A 21882-nucleotide genomic window follows, 5' to 3' on the forward strand; every position below is an offset into this window, starting at 1 on the left:
AGCATTTGAAATGGTGGCTGAAGCATGAAGGGGCATAATAATATAAAATACATTTCAATTGGTATTCTATTGTTTAACAATGCAATTACGACTGCGATTAATCACAATTAATTTTTTAAATCATGATTCATTTTTTTGAGTTAATTGCATGAGTTAACTGCAATTAGTTGACAGCCCTAAAATAAGTTGTACCAAACGCATGTACAGGGCAAAATTTACCTTTTATATAACACCTCCTTTAAAATATGTTATGGGCCAGAGTGAGGCCCAGCCTTACATGGCTGAGCAGGGGGAACAAGACCCTCTCTGACAGAGTCTCGCTAAACTGCCACTCCAGATACTAGATTAGAGCAGGCCCAAAGGGGTTGCTGCTCCCTCCTCACTCCCAGAAAACAAGTGGGTGTCATGGAGTGGCTACCCATTCACCAGCCAGTCCTATTGAACTAGCAGGTGGTGGGGGCCTGGGAAATAATTTCCTTTGGACAAGGGTCTATAGTGGAATACTCTGCTCCCTCATTCCACCAGGAAGCAAGGAGGGAACAGGAAAGAAAATGTAATTTTCTGAGTCTTAATTATTTTCCTAGATCAGCACAGTAATTCGTGTTCCTTACATGGGCTATGCCCAAAGACACACTCTATGCTCCAAAACGTCTGTTAGTCTATAAGGTGCCACAGGATTTTTTGCTGCTTTTACACTCTATCCTGTTATTCTTATGCTGCAATTCACAGACCCATGGAGGTATATTTATATGTCCCCTTTGTACTTCAAAATGAGAGACTTCCTCTTTATTTGCAGTTAACTAGACTGTATTAAACTCTGTGTAAAATCTTTCAGCTCTGGTAGTTCATGGCTTCATGAATCCAAAGTACTTTCACATATTTGACAACCACTTTTGTGCTGAAAGGTCTTTTAGTCAGGAATCAAAGGCTAAAAAGGTTAGCATAAAATGGTGTACTTTGTATGATGGCTGAAAAGCAGGTTTTTAACAACTGGGTTTATGCATTTGACTAGTTACATGGTTCATGATTATGCCCATTAGTGAGCAAGCAGACATCGCATCAAAAATATAGTCTGTTTACCTCTTAATCACACAGCCTCTTGGAGTTAACTGCAGATGAGAGATTAATGAGTTTTTAAGGGTACCATACAGAAGAGTAACCCCAGGGAAGATCACAATATTCCCAAGATGTTTGAATAAAGAATTATGCAAATGTAATGCAAATCTCCCTCAATATATTAAAAAAATGGTATGCTTCTTATAGAAAAGTGCTGTATTAAATCACATGCAAAACGATCACATTCTCAAATTCTCAGAAGCAAGCAAAAAAAAAAAGCTACCAGATGGCTTTTCAATGGGCTATCACTGTTGTTATAGATCCCATCTACTGGCATTTGCATAAAGCTTGTGGACTACACGAGGGAAGGGCGATATTAGTAGAAATTGGAGTGCAATGCTGAGTTATGTTTTATAGTGAAATGTAGTCATGTAGGCCTCAGTCCTCCACTCACAGCCATGTGGGTTGGTCCCTGTGCCTACGTAAAACCCCATTTAAGTCACTGGTGCTCTGCAGGGGTGTTCTTGCCCAGTTTTCAGTACACAGTCAAGAACTTGGTAGTATCTCCATCATTTAAACACATGAGAACGATTGAAAAGAGTGATGAGATATGTATATTTCTACTGCTTGCTTCATCAGTGGTCAGAAGTTTTGACTTTGTAACAATATTAATATTCATATCTCATGTAAATACCTTGATCCTGGCAGAGATCTTTTTCGGACCATATAACTTAACTGCTCAATACTATTTTAAAAGAACAAACCTGTTCTGTTTCAGAGATGCATGGCCAAAATGGCAATATTTTCAAATATTCTGTTAGGATGTGTGTTATAATGGACATTGATTTAATTCTTTAATTATTGGTATTCATTAATCTCCTTAAAGAGAAATATTGACCCCCTGCATTCTGCCAGTTAATATATACCTCTTAAAACAATACATCCAAAAGTCCTCTTCAGCAAAAGTCAGTATCTGCTTAATGTTATATTGTCTGAATAGCTTGAAATCCACTGAGTAATTGTGTTCTCTGGGGATGTAGTCTGGGTAGATTGGGGAGGAAATTCATTTCTAAAACTTGGGTTTAAACTAAGATATGGCCCTGTATGGTCCTACATCTGTTGTAAGCTGCATTTGAGTTTGATTCCCGCCGCCCCCCCCATTTTCTAAAAGGCGTGCCAGAGCTCAGCCTTGGCAACTTCTGTTGACGTTAGCAAGAGTTTTAACTGAATGTAGCTTTGTGCTGTATGCATGCTAAGTATGGTTCTTTATCAAATCACAGCAAAAATTGAAGATATAATTCAGCTTGGTCATTATTTAAAGGAAAGCTCTCAGTGCAAATGGAAGTGTTAACATTGACTAGGAAGGGGGCTCCCTGAGAAAATAAGTTTATATTTCACAAAGTGCCATTTAGTTAATGGGAATAGTACAATACTTTCTGGTACATTCTCTCCTCTCATAATTGACCGACTTCTGTCTCCTCTTCAGCCTGTGATCAGCTGTCCCTTGGGGTGGCAGCCATCTTTGGACCTTCCCATAGCTCTTCAGCTAATGCCGTGCAATCCATCTGCAACGCCCTGGGTGTTCCACATATACAGACTCGCTGGAAACATCAAGTTTCTGACAACAAGGACTCATTCTATGTCAGCCTCTACCCAGATTTCTCTTCTCTCAGTCGTGCCATCCTTGACCTTGTGCAGTTTTTCAAGTGGAAAACCGTCACTGTTGTTTATGATGACAGCACTGGTAAGGCTAACCCATGGGACTATGTGCAGATCTATTCATGTGTGTGCTTTGCTTGCTAATTATATATTTTTTCCTTTTAAATGATCAGTAGTAGTTTTAACTGAAGCACAGGTAATTCTGTCTAAAATGATGTGTAATGTGTAACATAGTTTTGCATACATTTATGCTGCATGTGTATGTTTTATATGCTCAACTATATTATTGCATGTGCATAGTTCATATGCACAAGTATACATACACCTTTTTATTTATATATGAATCTGAAAGTAATAGGTACATCTTATATTGTTCAGATAAGCATCTAAAGATCCGGATATTTATCCAAACCTGTCCCAAACATCTTTGGTTAAGAAATTGGGCTGAAAATATCATGAAAACAGACTTTCTTGCAGGGGTCAGATTGCCTGAGGGAAGTGTGCAGGGAAGGTGGCATGTGTGAGGTGGAAGGTCAGATGCCCTATTGTATTTCTTGAGTTTGGCTGATCTTTGGGAAATCTCAGATGCCCCTCAGGCTCTGCATGGCATCTTGGATTGACTCCTTCTTCTTGATTAAGTGTCTGGGAAATGAGCAAGAACTCTCCTAAGCTGAAATCTTATATTGTTCAGATAAGCATCTAAAGATCCTGGTGGTACCAAAGTGAAAAATAGTAGTTTGTGTAGCTCTCCTTAACATAATCCTCCCTCTCCTTTTTTTATGTGTTTTGAGTAGTGAAATAGTTAATCTTTTAAATGTTGACATTGTTATCATAGGACATCTGAGTTAGTCCCAGTTCATATCTCTTTCAACTATTGTCTCACATTCTGCTGACATCACTGCATCAGTTACGCTTGGTCCATGTTTTCAAATCTGTCTCTGCAATCAATATCTAGAGGCTGGTTTTTTAAAAAAAAAATACAAGTTTAGGTTCGGAAGACAAGGAAGGGAGCTTGAAAGGGGTGCTGCTACATGATACACATGAGTGCCTGATGAATCCCAACCCTGCTCACTGATTTCAGCTAGGTAGGAAACATACCACAATGACTATTTTGGTTTCAATTGTGGATAGGGCTGTGTAAAGCCTGCAGTCTCTAAGATTTGCAAAAGAAACCTTGCAACTTGTCTTCTAGGATCTGAAAGCAAATGAACCTTGAATGCTCCTTTTTACAGCTAAATTCAGATTTACTGATTCAGATTTGATAACATCAAACTTCATACCTTCAATGGGGAATTCCTGATAGCTTGCCTTGTTATAGCCCTCCACATCCTCCAGGCTGCTCTGACAGGAATCATTATCCTCAAAACAAACCATGGGAACTTCCTTCTTATTTTAGGTCTCATCTAGTAAGTGGGGGTTTTTGAGGGGAGGAGATAGCTGTTGGGGGTGATGGAAGGTAACCAGTTCTCAAGTGCGGTATGCTAGCTTTATGGCTGAGTAATCAGTTTTGTCTCAGATTTTCTGAATTGTTGATACATTTTGACAATTTCAATACTTTTTTATCAAAATATTTTTGAGTAAAAAAAATTGTCAAAACTGACTTTCCCAAAAAATGTTTTGGTTTCCATGGATTGGCATTTTCCACTGGAAAAAATGTCATTGAAAATATCTTGTCCAATTCTAATACTCTTGTAAAGAATTTTGTATGGTGATTTTATAGTTGAGAGATACTGACACAGCTTGGACATGCAAGAGAAATGAGGATGAAGATTGTCTTACATCTGCTGTGTAATATACATACAGCATTTTGCTTACAAAATGCTTATTTTAAATATCTATAGGAAAAGTTAATCTGAGTTCATTTACATATTTTTTGCTATGTGGTTAGGCTCCTTTTAAAATAACTATGAAGGGGAAACTAGTATGGGTATTAAAATGATTTTTGAATCAATTTCTAAAGATCCCATGAACCTTCACAATGTCAGCTGAGAACGTTCAGTCCCAGTACCTCTGCCTTGCAAAGCTGCTCATGCCAAAAAGAAACCAGTAGTTGTAAAAAGTAAACTTTTAATCTTTTCATTGGTTTGACTGTGCATAAATTTAAAGTCTACACTTTAAAAAACTGTCAATGTCTCTTTGCTGAAAGCAGCTCCCTCGGATACTTCAAAGACTTTAAATCCAAGGGCATGCTGCTGGGAAGTCCACAGCATCTTCTGCTTTTGAAGTGCTTATAGGAGTAACTTTTTGCTAAAAGAAACTGTCTTAAAAACTGGACTTTAAAACTTAAAGCTAGGCTGTAAACAGGTTTAAAAAAACATTTGTTAAAGAAGGTAATTAATCTTGATTAAGAAGGGCTCAGGTCAATTCATAGGTACTTCTAATGTAAAAATTGAATGGTGGAGGCTGGGGCTGAAACCTCCAGTGACCGTTTAAACTGACACTGGAAGATTCAGTATCATAATGATCCTTTGACCATGAAGGATTTTGGTTAATTTCAAATCCATTGAAATGAATGAAGGAAATAAAAACAAAATTAGAATTTGTGTTCTTGTAGATACCTCTCAATCTCTGAACATAGGCAGGATACACATGTGCACTCTTACTTCCCTTCCTTTGTTTCTCTGTGTTTACTCCTTCCCCTTCACCTCTCTCTAAGAGCTATTTAGGATTGATAGCCAGTAATGCCTACTCACTTTCATGATATAGTCCTCTACTAATGGATTTTCTCCTTCTAAATGGACATTTCCTAAATGGACACTTTTCATGGGAATAGCAATAATATGCTCTAGCAGTTCGGCAGCATCATATTTTTCATGTTAAAATGGATGGTTCATTTATTATTTTTTGATAGGACTACATAAATGTAAATCTATTACCTCTATTTACATGAAAACTGCTGGAAATGAGGAGTCTTATTAAGAAAAAAGGGTGGAGGCAGTTGGGGAGAATATATGTAAAAAGATTTCAAGAGTTTTCAAAGGATAAATCTCCAAATAAAGCCAGGATGTTGGGAGAGGGAGGGTCAGGGAGAGGGAGGAGAAGTTCAGTGGATCTTCCCAATGCAGACTATATACTGTGGTGCCCAAAACAAATGGCCATAAAGGCAGAGCAATTGCTAAGGTGAGGCTAGCCCTACCCGACTCCTATAAAATCCCTGCCAGGAATTAGATCGCCCCTGCCCTTTCCTCATGTGATGGGTGTGGGCTTAATCAAGGTGTGCCTCTTTCTGCATCAAACATTGAAACCAGTCCAGCCAGTGCCCATGTCTGTCAATGCAACGCTGCCTCACCACTGCCTCAGTTAACCTGCGTTAGACACCTGCCAAACAAATATCAGAACTGCAATACTCTGTCCCTAGCCCTGTCCCATGTTCTCTGTGGCAGGCAAAATTCAGATACCTGTGGCTACCAATTTGCAAAGTTGGAAAGAACTTTCTTAAAAGGTCATTGGGCAAATCTCTGAGAAAAAAGAGAAATCTAGCAATGAGAAAAACAACAAAGAAACAATCCAAGGGAAGGCTGGGTTAGAGGGGAAAAAAGAAGAGGCACGGAGGCAAATAAAGTAGACACATGAATGGTGGCCAATGTCCAGGTGTAGCAAATTTCTTTCTTCTGTGTGCGTGTGTGTGTGTGTGTGTGTGTGTGTGTGTGTGTGTGCACGTGAAGGGGGTGTTATGGAGCCAGTGAAATGACCCCTGGCCCACAAATGGGCCAATCAGATTATGAGGGTGGGAATTAAGGTCTCTCAAGCTCTGTCCACATGCAAAGCTGCTGAGGTGTGAAGAGAGGGTGCTGTCAGTCACTGCCACTCCTCCTCATGCCAGTTAGGACCCATGCTAGCTCCAACAGTGTGGTGTGTAACAAGTGAGGAGGATAAGCAGTATGGTGGGATATTCATTTCAGATATCTACACACCATAGTGGTACAGTTGGGGTGAGAGTTGAATATACAAAAATAGGGAAGATAAAGATCGAAGGTAGTGAATTATTCTTGGCTCACTTCATTATTATGAAGACATTAATTTTCAGCTAAAACCTAAGGGCTTTATCTTGCAAAGTGCTGAGAGTTCTGGCTCTGATATTAGAGAACAATTAAGCATTCACTTAAGCCCCTTTAAAGTGCATTGCTGGGTCTGGGCTAGAGTGCTCTGCATCTTTCAGGCATGAGCTCTTAATGAGTAGAAGATTGTAGCTGGGCAGATTATAGAAGGGAGGGTATTCCATGCATTGGTGTGGCATGGAAAAAGGCATAGAGATGCTTGTGGAAGAAGGAGACCAAGGGGGTGTCAGTGGTGGGGATGGCAGGGTCTACTACATGAGAAGGGGCAAGTTTAGATAAAGAGGTAGGAGAGAAGATATGCAGGCTTGGACAGAAATGCTAAAAGGCTGAGTTACGTATAGAGTGACCAGACAGCAAGTATGAAAAATTGGGACAGGGGCTGGGGGGTAATAGGAGCCTATAGAAGAAAGACCCCCAAATCGCAACTGTCCCTATAAAATCAGGACATCTGGTCACCCAAGTTACATGTAATGGAGAAGGGGAGCCAGTGAAAAGATTCAAAGGAGGGGATGATGTAATGAGATTAATAGGATAAGAAGAAAGTTATAGCAACCATGTTTTGTATCAGTCAGAGAGAGATGAGGTGGATGCCAGAGAGAATGACATTGCAGTAATGAAGATAGAAGATCTTGGAATGGATGAGAGATCATCACATGGATGGGAATTTTGTTGTAGGATACAGAGAAAGGGTCCGATCTTTTAAATGTTATGGAGGAAGAAATGAGATGGATGAAGATTAAATGAGTGATTTCAATCCTTTTAATTTTATATTAAAGCCTTCTGCTTAGGGAGAATTGTATGGATCAAGCCATGGGAATGGGAGGGAGAGAAAATACTCAGGGAAGAAACAAGTTTAAGGATTGCTGTATGTTTCTGTATCTGATTGCTTGGATGCTAGGTGGCACTTGGGCCCCTACTTTCCTCTGTAGTTCCTCAGTACAGTTTTCTTGTGGCTCCTTGATGTGGCCCATCTGTTAAATTGATGAAAACTGGCACTAGAACTCTCTAGCTGTCCTGATACAGGTTTATAAACCTTGACTGTGTCATACTATGGTTCATATCTGATTCAATGAGAGCTTTGCATAAAAATTGTTGGCAGGATATGACAGAGTGTATTTTTCGTAATTTATGATCCTCTCGTTAGTTAGACATGTGTAAATTATCCATTGGTTTTAATTAAGTCCCCTTTAGGCTTATGGATTTGTTGCAGTCTGATGGCTTTCAGAAAGAAGGGAAAGAATGGCAGGCATGCACACCTGCTGGCTTTCCCTTGAGTTCTAATAGCTCCACAGAGAACAAAGCGACCCAGAGCTTTCTTCTTAGTTCTCAAAAATTCAACTACGTGAGATAACGGTCTCTGAGCAGGAGAAAACACATCAAATCAGTCCTAGAGAGAACTTCAGGGGTACAAGAGCTGTGAAGCAGGCTGACAAGCTTAACTCTTAAAGCACTATCTTGATTCCTGATTTACATAAACCATTAGTTGCTAATACCATTCAATTACATAGTGCAAAGGCAACTAATGGCTTATGCAAATCAATTTGATAAAAACCAGAGCTGTGTTTTTTTCTTAATTAGCTTTTGTTGTGGTCTTTGATGAACCAACATGAAAGATGGAATGGAATTGTCTTCAGAAATGAACCTGTCGTTGGGGGTCTTTGATATTTCATACACTGGGGCTCATTTTAGAGGTGGGTTAAAAAGAAGAAAAAAAGTGTCATTTTGCTGGTATTTTTAATGAGAGTGAATCTGATGTTTGCTAATTTTTAAACAAAGATAACACTGTCTTGTGCATATACTTGTAATAAATTAAAGGCACTTCCCTTGCACTTGTTCTAACTTTTTATTTGGGTAATTTAGTAGTCTAGGAATAACTGGGGGAAAGAAACACTCACCACTAAAAGATAAAAAGACAGAAAAAGTGAATGTGTTTCAGTAGTTGTTGAAAGCGAAACCGAGGTTAACACTATGTTGCTGTATGTTGTTTCTTTAAATGTGTCTTGTAAACATTGTTTGGAGACAGGAAATGGGGTTTGAGACATGCAAAGAACATGTAACTCAGAGAGAGAAGGGGGACAAAGAAACCATGTGGCCTCAAGAGAGACTACTCAGAATTTCTGTTTCTCTCAATATAACATGAGCAAAATATCTAATCTAAATAATGAGCATAGGATAGATAGAAGAGACTGAGGTCAGGGTAGGTTATTGTAGTTATAACAAAGAAAAAGAGTGAAACAGTCCATAAATAGAGAATTAAGGATCAAATTTTTGATGAGTGAAACAATTACAGACTACTTCACTGGGGTCTAGTGGGCCTGATTCTGATCTCACTTATAGCTGTTTTAAATTGATGTTATTCCTTTGACTTCACTGGAGTTACCCCTGACTTAGTGCTCAGTTTAGTATTTGGGAAAGCACATGATCACATGCTTACATAATTGGGAGTTAATATTAATAATACCTAACTCTTTTTTGTTGTGCTTTTTTATCAGTACATCTTAAAGCACTTCACAATCCTCACACCACCGCCTGGGAGGTCCCTATTTTACACAGGAAGAGGCTAAGTGACTCACCTGAGGTCAAACAGGAAGTCTGTGGTGGAACAGGGAATTGAGCTAAGTCCTAGATTACTGGCCTGGCCACTGGACTATCCTTCCTCTCTCATAAGCAGCTGCTTGAATGGTTTCTTGAATCAGAGTCTTAACCTGGTGTACGTAAGATGAGAATGAGGTTGTGACTGTGAAAAGTCTTGTTTCTCGTTACTATTTTACAATAAAGAAACTAAGTTTAGAATGAGGAGGAAAATGTGAAAAGCCCTGCCCTGGGAAATAAAAGTTTGTCAAAAGTTTATTTTTTAAAGTATCGACATAAATCTTTTGTTCAGCCCTCCTAATTTAGAATCAAATTCTCAGCTCCGCTGAGCAGCACTCTGTCTTTTTCCGCAGCATGGCTCTCATGACATATTTCCCACTCATTCCTCCTGTGGAATCCTCACTGCAAGTTCCACAACGGAGACACATGCAGAATCTGAAACAAGGAACTTCACTGAGAGGATCAGGTCTAAATTAGTAATGTTGTGCAGACTTTTTAAAGAGTTGTTTTGCTTTGTGTGACTTATAATAGAGTGGAGGAGATTAGCACTGTGTGATAAGCTAGACGATCCATTGTTGCTCTAGATTTCTTGAAAGACAAAATGTAGTCATTCTGACTTTTAAAATGGAATGGATGAGTATCTAAAGGCATAATATTTTTGACATTATCATCTGAGGACACAGGTATTTCCCCCCTTCTAGATAAATATGGCTTTTGAATGAACTGTAATACTCATTATTACTAAATAATAATTTTGAACTATTTTTAGAGGGTCAGAGAATGTGGATTCAGGCTGATTACATATTATGCAGTACCTTCTAAATACAGAGTATTTCAAGTGCTGTGTGCAATAATTCCAAGTGCAAATACAATTAGCAATTATGTGCTAAACTTAATTACTGTATTTGTATATAGTTGATTACATAGTTTGATGTATTTGTTTCCAAGAAGGTTATTGGACCAGTTGCCCAGTAAAGCTTAAAAGCATTTTTCCTGATGTCAAAATGAAAAAAAAAAACAAACACCAACCAGAGAGAGTATCTTGTGTAGTCATAATTTTACTTTTGATGGTTATATAGTAAGAATTATTTATCTTTTTAGATTAACAATTGAGTCCTTATAGTATGGGAAAGACTTTTTTGGTTATGTTTAATTATTCTTTTTTGACCACTATAAAGCTTCTTTGTGATTATTTTTTTAGAACTGAAAAGTAATGGGCTATTTGAAAAAAGCAAAAAAACTACATCAACTTAGGCCCATACCATACATGAGTCAAAGCACTTCTCTGATTTCAGTCTGAGTCAAATCGGGCCCTATTTGATCATGACTCAAATTTTCTTTTCAGAAAAAGACCAGAATACAAGTTTTTTTTTAAATTATTTTAAAAATATAATGGTCTTGATGGAGTTTTGCCATTGACTTCAATGAGAACAGGATGGGGGCCAATATTTCCAGAAAATATTGGATCATTAAATGAATTTACTCCAGATGGCAATTTAAATTGTACTGTGCCACTCAGAGGAAAACACACACACTTAAGGATTTTTAAGTCTTGTGGAATATTGACTACTTAGAATTGGTTCTTCGAACAAGCCTACTTTCTAGTATACAGAATCCTATAAGTGCCAAATTGAAATTTTGTTACTGATTCAAAACAGATAAACAAAGACAAAAGACAAATAAAATAAGAAGGAGAAAAGAGCTATAGCTCTAACTATAACATCCTGAGTTCATCATAAATTTAAACCATTTACAATTAACTATACTACCTGTATTTTTCACGTACATTTCAGTATCATAAGTTTGTCCTCTAGTTTTAAAGGTTTTAAATATGATTAAAATGTCTAGTACTGTGTGAATCACTGTTCTTTACTGCACAGTCTCAGATCAAATGTTCCCATCTTAATCTTTTTAGCTTCATTTTTAGAATAATTCTTTTCTTCTTCTGTCATCTTTTGCAACAAAAATGTCACTGTTTTGGTCTCCCAAAATAAATTTGGTTAGCCAATATTCCTATTACTCTAGTGAAAATTCCAGTTGAAAAATTTCAATGTCACATGTCCAGCTAGGTCTACTGGAATTTCTAGTAGGTATTTATTTCCTGTAAGCATCCTAAAGTTTTGACTGGTACAGTACTGCTGCCTCTTTTCCTCTTACAGTAAAGGTTGGCTTTATTTGCTCCTTCCTTTGAGCTTGATTCTGAAAGCTGAGCTGCTGAAAGAGTTGACTTCCTCCCCGTACCATAGCAGATCATGCTTTTTTCTCCATGCCTTCATTAATCTGTCCCTCTCATGTTTGTCAGCCATATTGTAGAACATAATTTTCTCAATTAAATTCTGTGCCTGAGACTTTCTCCTTGAAATGCAGAGTAACTTTAGTTGTCATTGTCCTCTTCTGTATTTAGCAGTTTAGGCAGAAGTTTTCGTAACATATTTCAGTTGGCAACCACCGAACTTAAAAAAAAATACCTTCAAAGCCTGTGCTATGATGATATATTCAAAGCCACATGTTCAGCTAAGTGATACATAAACTGACAGAGAACCTGTCTGGAAAAAACATTAAGAATTGTATATATTGTTATCTTGTTTCTCATCTTACTACACAGGATTTATTGTTTGACATTATTGGTAAGAAGATTGTTGAGTTAATTTTTGGTTGCCTTTTCACCCCCTACATAGTTAAAACTGGACATTTTTAACAATTGTGGTTCCTCTGGGGGGAGGGGAGGGCTTTACAATATGGCTCATGCTTCAAGACCAAACTTGCCCCTGCTCCATGATCAGAGACACTTTAAAGCTAGACCAGTGTGGTTGCTTTATGTGGGGGTATAGAAAATGTAGAAAAGTCAGAATTGCTATAACCCAGCACGGTGGATTGATACCCTCTCAGGGGACTGTGTTGCATGTGGGCTTTTTCAGTGCTGAAGAGCCGTGGCTTTGGATCAGAGTTGATGCTAATAATGGAAGGAGTAGGGAATGGCTATTGGAACCCAAACACAAGACAGGAGTGCATATATATACTTTGGTTTGGCATGGAGACTAAAATTCAGCCCTTATACATTTAAGAAAAAATATGGCAGCTAGTTATATTACACTACAATTCACTATGGCTGTGTTGAAATGAAGGAACACAAAGCGGGATTGGAGTTTGACATTAAGTTGTGTGGAAAGAAGGAACAGAGAGATTAAGTGACTTGCAGAACATCATGGACGAAGTCTGTGATAGAGCCAGGATTTAAATCCAGATCTCCTGAGTCCTGGTCCAGTGGCTTAACCATAAAACAATTCTCCTCCCTTGGTATCACAGAGGTCTCAGCACTAGTGTGCATTCCAAAATGTAATTTTAAGTACTCCCCCCCACAACATACACACACACTGAATGGTTCAGTTTTAAAAAGGAAATATTTTCCTTCAAGTTACAGGGTATGTCCCTGGGATAGGAGAACGAACTTTAGATCTAGGCTGGAATAAATGGGTTGTTGAGCCATAACATTTACAGATCATATTTAATTTTCCCTTTAATTATAGTCCCTGTGCCTCCTTTCTGCTCTGTTTTCTCACAACCTTGTACACTGAATCTAATGGTCAGATTTTCAACAGTGCTCAGCACCCACACTGTCCCCAGATTGAGAGTAATGGGAGCTGCTGGTGCTGTGCACTTTTGAAAATCTGATCTTCAGAGTCCAAATCAAACTAAAACCTCTCCAGTGCATCATCAAAGATCTACAACCTATCCTGAAAGATGATCCCTCACTCTCACAGATCTTGGGAGACAGACCAGTCCTCGCTTACAGACAGCCTCCCAATCTGAAGCAAATACTCACCAGCAACCGCACGCCATACAACATAAACACTAACCCAGGAACCTATCCTTGCAACAAAGCCCGATGACAACTCTGTCCACATATCTATTCAAGTGACACCATCATAGGACCTAATCACATCAGCCACACCATCAGGGGCTCGTTCACCTGCACGTCTAACAACGTGATATATGCCATCATGTGCCAGCAATGCCCTTCTGCCGTGTACATTGGCCAAACCGGACAGTCTGTACACAAAAGAATAAATGGACACAAATCTGACATCGGGAATCATAACATTCAAAAACCAGTGGGAGAACACTTCAACCTCTCTAACCACTCAGGGACAGACTTGAAGGCGGCAATTTTACAACAAAAAAACTTCAAAAACAGACTCCAAAGAGAGACTGCTGAACTTGAATTAATATGCAAATTAGATACAATTAACTTAGGTTTGAACAGAGACTGGGAAAGATTGGGCCATTACACTAATTGAATCTATTTCCCCATGTTAAGTATCCTCACACCTTCTATGGGTCATCTCGATTATCACTTCAAAAGTTTTTTTTCTCTTGCTGATGATAGCTCATCTCAATTGATTGGCCTCTTACAGTTGGTATGGCTTTTTCCACCTTTTCATGTTCTCAGTATATATAAATATCTTCTTGCTATATGTTCCAGTCTATGCATCCAACGAAGTGGGCTGTAGCCCATGAAAGCTTATGCTCAAATAAATGTGTTAGTCTCTAAGGTGCCACAAGTACTCCTGTTATTAAATCAAAGTTTGGAATTCAAGATATTCAAGTATGCTTGCAATTAAGCAAAACAAGTTTCCCATTGATACATAGAAGATTGCTCATTTGTTTAGTTTAAAATCCTTTTTAAATGTTAACCAGAATTTTAAGATGTATAGATCTTTATCAATAAGTTAGTTAGGGCAACAGTTAAACCTTTCAAAAACACACAAACAGAGACTGGAAGTAGAGTTTTTTAAAGTACAGGTCTGTTGCATCTTACACTGGGGTTACTTTCCGCAGTCAGCATGTAAAGCAGAAATCGCGTATAGTCAAAATTATATTGAGTGTAATGGCAGGCGGAATCTCCCACACTACAGGTACAATATTAAAATTGTTATTTTTCTCTTTTTTGCTGCTGTTTTTGCCAACCACGTAAAGCTGAAATTGCGCATGTTAAATGCACGTAAGATGCGACAGACCTGTATCTCACAGGATCATCTATCTCAGTGGCAGATTACTCACGTAAAAGTTTCAGTGGCACAATAAAATATTTTTTATGTTAAACTTCCAGTTTGCAGGACTACTGTCACTTGTAACCTATCATTTAAATCATCTTCTATACCAAATGACTGGAGAATAGCTAAGGTGACACCAAATTTTAAAAGGGGCTCCGAAGGTGACCCCGGCATTTACAGACCAGTAAGCCTGACTTCAGTACCAGGCAAACTGGTGGAAACTATAGTAAAGAACAGAATTGTCAGACACATAGATAAACATAATTTATATAAGAGTAAGAATAAATGGTCAGTTTTCAGAATAGAGAGAGGTAAATATTGATGTCCCCCAGGGGTCTGTACTGGGCCCAGCTCTATTCAACATATTCATAAATGATCTGGAAAAAGGGGTAAACAGTGAGATGGCAAAATTTGAAGATGATACAAAACTACTCAAGATAGTTAAGTCCCGGGCAGACTGTGAAGAGCTACAAAAGGATCTCTCAAAACTGGGTGACTGGACAACAAAATGGCAGATGAAATTCAGTGTTGATAAATGCAAAGTAATGCACATTGGAAAACATAATCCCAACTACACATATAAAATGATGCAGTCTAAATTAACTGTTATCACTCAAGAAAGGGATCTTGGAGTCATTGTGGATATGTCACTGAAAAATCCACTCAATGTGCAGCAGCAGTCAAAAAAGCAAACAGAATGCTGGGAATTATTAGGAAAGGGATAGATCAGAGATTGGCAACCTTTGACACGTGGCCTGCCAGGGTAAGCATTTTGGTGAGCCAGGCCGGCTTGTTTACCTGCTGCTTCTGAAGGTTTGGCTGATTGCAGATCTCACTGGCTGCAGTTCGCCACTCCAGGCCAATGGGGGCTGTGGGAAGCAGCATGGGCCTATGGATGTGCAGGCTACTGCTTCCCGCAGCCCCCATTAGCCGGGAGTGGCGAATTGTGGCCAGTGGGAGCCCCCAAATACAACAACTATTTCACTTCCATGCTGCTGTAAAGCTATTTCAATAGCTTGTCTACCCAAATTATTTTCCTTTCATCATAGTGGGATCCTGCAATACCAATAAAATAAGTGGTCAGAATTTCATCTGCAGGGATGTATTCTGTGTGGTTATATTGTAAGTCAGTTCTATTGAAATGCTCAAGGCTGAAGTTTGGAATTAGTCAGCACAAAGATATAATTCAAAATGATAAAATAATCAACTGTTTTGTTGCTCTACTCCAATTTCCTTCTTTTATTCCTCACCTAATAGAAGGCCCCACACTGGGAAATGTATTTGCTGAAAATGGCTGCATGCAACTTGCTTTGAAACATAGGGCATTCATTCCTGAAAATGCTTCAGATGGGACAAAATTCTCAGTTTTATAGTTTTCCCTCCCTTTCCACTGCTGGCCTCAAAGGCAAAGGTGTGTCATTGCACCACCTGCCTGCCCATTTCATTTATTTGTACGAGATACTATAATAAAGTCTATTAATAAACTGAAATGTGTTGGGTTGGGGATCTTCTGAGCTAGTGCAACTTTACAAAAATAACTTTCTTCCTAGTCTTGAATACCTATATTTTATTTTTTGTACTTAAGGCCTGTTTAGGCCTTGTACATGTGCATGAGGTGGGGGATGGAAAGGAAGGGTGGAGAGGAATTATCCTTAAGTATAGCAGCTGGATGCAATTGCAGGAACTGCCCCTTTCTTGCAGGCATAAATCAGCCCAAAGGAGGAGAGTGAGGATGAGGAAGAAGTGGATTGTAGCAGACAATAGTAAATGCTGCATCGTCCTAATGGGTGGTAAACCAGAGGCATGTTCCTCATGCATGCCTTGGAATTCCAGAGGGATGTACACCCAGAAGCTTGCCTGTACAAAAAACTGTGCTCTTAAATTCTCCAAACTAGGTCTCTCTTGGACCCTAGATAGAGAGAGGGAATTATAAAGCTGAAAGCCTTAAAGGCAGCATGTGCTATCACTGGTCCTAGAAAACCAGACTTCAAGCATTGATAGTACAGCAGAAGGCAAAGCAAACCACAACATTTGTAAAAGAACATAAGGCGAGGTAATTTCTATATGAGCTTTGGCAGGACTTTAAAGTGTATCAGAGGTTGGTACCCAAATCATGGGCCACAACACAAGTATTTAATCAGAAAAGGAAAAGACCTAAGAAAACTGAAATGATTAGAAGACAATGTTCTCCAAAAGCTGCATATAGATTATCACTGGGGTGTGGGAATGGGTGGAAGTTATGAAAAATACATGGTATTTTGCACCAGATAAATTATATACTTTGTTCTGAGGATTCCTTTCATGAATTGTATTCCTTAGGAAAATGAAAATTATGCTACCTGGAAAGATATCCATGTGCAAGCTTTTCCTTGCAGCTCTATAAGCAGCCCTCATCCTCTGCTCTGCTTAATCTAAATGTTGCATCACATAAATATTAGAGCTTTTTTGTAGCCTAGTAGTTGGGATCCAAAAATTGTTATGTTAAAAAGGCTCTACTGTATAATAATAATTGGAGATATGCCAATCTCCTAGAACTGGAAGGGACCTTGAAAGGACATTGTATCCAGCCCCCTGACTTCACTAACAGGACCAATTTTTGCCCTTGATCCCTAGGTGGCCCCCTCAAGGATTGAACTCACAACCCTGGGTTTAGCAGGCCAATGCTCAAACTACTGAGCTATCCCTCCTCTCCTATAGCCTGTCTAATCATACCAATGAAATCCCTAGACACAATTTTCAGGCATGAGTTTCAGCCTTCACTTTGTATGAGCACAAGCATGTTTTCTTTCTAAATTTGACCCAAATCTGAGAAACACTGAACAACCTGAATTCTCATTAAAATCTTAGTGAGAGTTGATGTTGCTCAGCAGCTGGCAAGTCTGGGCTGTTATGTACACATAAAAACAATGCGTAAATGGATACTAAGTACTGTATTATCGTTCTTTTGTGAAACATTTCTTTGTAGTAGGAGCTGTAGGGTAACTGTAGTGAGCGCTACTCCTTCAGATTTAGCTTCAATTCTCTGTACTGTTCATTTTCCACAAAGTGATGAATCCTTGAAATCCTAAGCAAGAGATAGCAGCTCCTGCTAGTGAAAGATTTTTGCTCTTCAAAGTCATTCCCCAGGGAGCCTTACAAGCTGAAAACTGTTGAATTAGTGCCAGCATGGATTTATTTTATAAGTCTGAACAGGGATGAACAAATATTTATTGTAGCTTATGGCCCAGTGGACTACCAAAGTGAACCGTTTAGTTCACTGGAACATGTTTTGTGGCCTTCATAATTCAGTTGAGCTTTATAAATACCACTGATGGTGCTTTTTCAGGAGACAATGAAAAATTTCCTTCTGAATTCCTTTGAAAGGAAGTAGCTGTCAATGTTTTACCATTTCTGAGTTGGGTAGTTGTAATTTTTCCATTGATCATCTTCTAATATTATATTTTACATTTATAAGGCAGCTGTTTTCCAAAAGAATCTATGAATACTTTACCTTTATTTATTTATGGGAATCTTTTCCTGAACCACTGAACTGCAATCTTGACAGCTGTTTAATAGCACACACGGGAGCAACATCATATGGCAATTTAGGACAGGAAGTGAAGGAGAATATTCTGGGAAAGTTCTATGGCCTGTGTAATACAGGAGGTCAGAGTAGATGATCAGCCCTTGGAATTTATGACTCCAAGATTAGTATCCAACTGAAATAAACTAGCAGAAACTATCAAATGAAAATGTAAAGCTGGGTTTCCATTCTTAACTTGAACCACTGAGAAAAAACAAACAGTCTGAACTCTAAAATGTCTGCAGTTTGTTGGTTTGTGTCATAGCCTTAATTTTTCATTAAAAATGGTTAAGGTGGGATTAGTATTTATTAAAGATGCTGTGCTGACAACTGTGGAACCACAAGTCATATATTTATCCATAGCATGTATATACATTACCAATTCTTATGCTGTACTTTCCTCATACTGCTCCACCAACTGATTAATTTCCTATCTTGAGGGAATCACAACCAATCAGGAGAGGGTAGTTCAGGGTAATTCAGTGCTAACTGTTTTGTATTGTTGCCCCTTTTGAACCGAGTGCTTAGCCAATATTTGGGATCTTGTGGATTTCTGTTAGGGAGACAAATTGTTGATGGAGTCAGGTATTTCTTTGATGCAATCCTGGTTCTTTACAAGGAAAATAAGAACATAAGAATTGCCATACTGCGTCAAACCAAAGGTCCATCTAGCCCAGTATCCTGCCTTCCAACAGTGGCCAATGCCAGGTGCCACAGAGGGAATGAACAGAACAGGTAATCATCGTGGATATTCCCTGTCACCCATTCCCAGCTTTTGGCAAACAGACACTAGAGATGCCATCCCTGCCCATTCTGGCTAATGGCCATTGATGTACTTATCCTCCATGAATTTATCTAGTTCTTTTTTTGAACCCTGTTATGGTCTTGGCCTTCATAAGACCCTTTGGCAAGGAGTTCCACAGGTTGACTGTGTGTAGTGTGAAAAAATGCTTCCTTTTGTTTGTTTTAAACCTCCTGCCTATTAATTTCATTTGGTGACCCCTAGTTCTTGTTTTGAGAGGGATTTAATAACACCTCCTTATTTATGTTCTCCACCTGAGTCATGATTTTATAGACCTCTATCATATTCCACCTTAGTCATCTCTTTTCAAGCTGAAAAGTCCCCATCTTATTAATCCCTCCTCGTATGGAAGCCATTCCATACCCCTAATAATTTTTGTTGCTCTTTTCTGAACCTTTTCCAGTTCCAGTATATCTTTTTTGAGATGGGGCAACCACATCTGCATGCAGTATTCAAGATATGGCCGTGCCATAGACTTATATAGAGGCAATATGATATTTTCTGTCTTATCATCTATCCCTTTCTTAATGATTCTCAACGTTCTGTTTGCTTTTTTGACTGCTGCTGCTCATTGAGTGGATGTTTTCAGAGAACTATCCACAATGACTCCAAGATCTCTTTCTTGAGTTGATAAGTTTATGGAGGAGATGGTATAATGGGATAGCCTAATTTTGGTAATTAATTGATCTTTGACTATTAGAGGTAAATATGCTCAATGACCTGTGAAGGGATGTTAGATGGGGTGGGATCTGAGTTACTACAGATAATTCGTTCCTGGGTGTCTGGCTGGAGAGTCTTGCCCGCATGTTCAGGATTTAACTGATTGCCATATTTGGAGTCGGGAAGGAATTTTCCTCCAGAGCAGATTGGCAGAGGCCCTGGGGTTTTTTAGCCTTCATCTGCAGTGTGGGGCACAGGTTGTCACTTGCTGGAGGATTTTCTGCAACTTGAAGTCTTTAAACCCTGATTTGAGGACTTCAATAGCTCAGACATAGGTTAGGGGATTATTACAGGAGTAGGTGGGGGAGATTCTATGGCCTGCATTGTGCAGGAGGTCAGACTAGATCAGGGGTAGGCAACCTATGGTACGCATGCCGAAGGTGGCGCATGAGCTGATTTACAGTGGCACTCACACTGCCCGGGTCCTGGCCACTGGTCCGGGGGGCTCTGAATTTTAATTTAATTTTAAATGAAGCTTCTTAAACATTTTAAAAACCTTATTTACTGTACATACAACAATAGTTTAATTATATATTATAGACTTATTGAAAGATGCCTTCTAAAAATTTTAAAATGTATTACCGACACGCAAAACCTTAAATTACAGTGAATAAATGAAGACTCGGCACACCACTTCTGAAAGGTTGCCGATCCCTGGACTAGATGATTATGATGGTCCCTTCTGACCTTAAAGTCTAAGTCTAGTCTAGGAGTAGTAACAGCTAATTTAGACGCCATCATTTTATATGTATAGTTGGGATTATGTTTTACAATGTGCATTACTTGGCATTTATCAACAATGAATTTCATCTGCCTTTTTGTTGCCCATTCACCCAGTTTTGTGAGATCCTTTTGTAGCTCTTCGCAGTCTGCTTGGGACTTAACTATCTTGTAGTTTTGTACCAGCTACTCAAGATAGTAAATAAAATACATAAAAGTCCTGTTTTCCTGAACACAGTATGCATCAAACAGCAGGAGACAGCACATTTGCTTACAGTTCCAAATTTCTTTCAACTAGCTCTCTACCAAAAAGCTCCCTCTCTTAGCTTTTTCTCCGGGTCATGCCACACATACATCTCTAGCAGTCTTCCTTGTTGCCTTAGCTGTGTGCTTCTGTGGTATTTCTGCTCCTTCTCTCACTCGCTCCACACTGCTCCATCAAATATTCACTCCCCTGAATTTGCATTGAGTCTCTAGGGAAACTCCTTTACATCAAATAGCTCAACTATTTCAGCCCTGCATGTCACCCCTGTTTTGAGTGGTGGCTTCTATTTTTGGAGCTATTTGATAAAGTAAACTTACATGCTTTTTTACTTTTGTCCTGAATGAAAGGTGGCTGTCACAGCCACCAGCATCAACAAGGTTTCACCCAACCCCAGCATATCCACACTGCCCATCATCTCGATGGAGTCTAAAATGGTGAGCTCCTGTATAATCCATCCAAAACTGAAAGAAAATAAATATTTTTTAAATTATAAGTGATATAAGTGTAACTAGTTACATGGTGTTTTTCAGTTTCACACCACTGACACAGTGCAATTTCACTTTCATCAAAACATCTTTGGACTTGTTCTCTCTCTCTGCCTGACTTCCTTTCAATCATCTGGAATTTCAGGATCCCAAGGAATGTCTATAGTTTTAGTGAAACCAGCTGGAGAACTCATCTGTCAGAACCATTCCAGCCTCAGTTGCCAAAGCCATGTTATCAGTTATTGGGCAATTATGCTAAAATCTTGTCCCTGGATATCTCTGCAGATGGTCCTTATGGATGACTCCCAACTATATCGAGTACACCATTTCATCTAGTTGGGTTGGTACTGTATAGTGTCCTTCCCTAGGTTTTATCTAGCTTCTCTACTCTTCTTTCTCCTAGTATTGTGGAAGCAGACCAGTTCCCTTCTTTTAAAAGTTTCCCCATATGACCTGTGTCTTATATGCTTAATTTTGCCAGAGGCTATCCTCAGATTTTCTCTAGGGAAGGTATGTGCTTTTTCAGTTTTGGATTAGAGGGTTTCTGCATAGTCCAAATGATTCAAATCTTTGTTCCCCTTCAGGAATACTATACATAATTGTTGCTGGGATTCTTAGCTTATGCCTAAATGTTAGGAGTACTGGGTTACACTTTTGCTTTCTTTGACAGCTCTACTATAAACTATCAAAAGGAATGTGATACCAGTGTAGCCAGCTGAACCCCTAAAGGCCTGTTGAATCTTAGCACTATCCCATCTGATTGCAGGTGCACAGATGTGGTGTCAGTTTCATGGATCCATAGAATCTCACAAACTTCCTGAAACACTTTGGATTCAAAGTTTCTCCCTTGACCTGTGTGTAACACCCAGGATCACAAATCTGGTGAAGAATTAATTCACTAGAACCTCT

At 38.9% G+C, this 21882-nt stretch overlaps 1 protein-coding gene across 4 annotated transcripts in view; it reads left to right on the plus strand.

Annotated features, from left to right (window-relative positions):
* Positions 1-21882, plus strand: part of GRIK2 (glutamate ionotropic receptor kainate type subunit 2) — a 598580-nt gene that overhangs the window by 186918 nt on the left and 389780 nt on the right. For all 4 annotated transcript variants that reach the window (XM_030556012.1, XM_030556013.1, XM_030556010.1 and 1 more), the window contains one exon: positions 2543-2800. In XM_030556012.1, coding sequence (XP_030411872.1) covers positions 2543-2800 — 258 coding nt within the window. The remainder of the gene's footprint in view (positions 1-2542; positions 2801-21882) is intronic.

The sequence above is a fragment of the Gopherus evgoodei genome, chromosome 3, assembly GCF_007399415.2.
Source record: "Gopherus evgoodei ecotype Sinaloan lineage chromosome 3, rGopEvg1_v1.p, whole genome shotgun sequence".
NCBI classification, from domain to species: domain Eukaryota; kingdom Metazoa; phylum Chordata; order Testudines; family Testudinidae; genus Gopherus; species Gopherus evgoodei.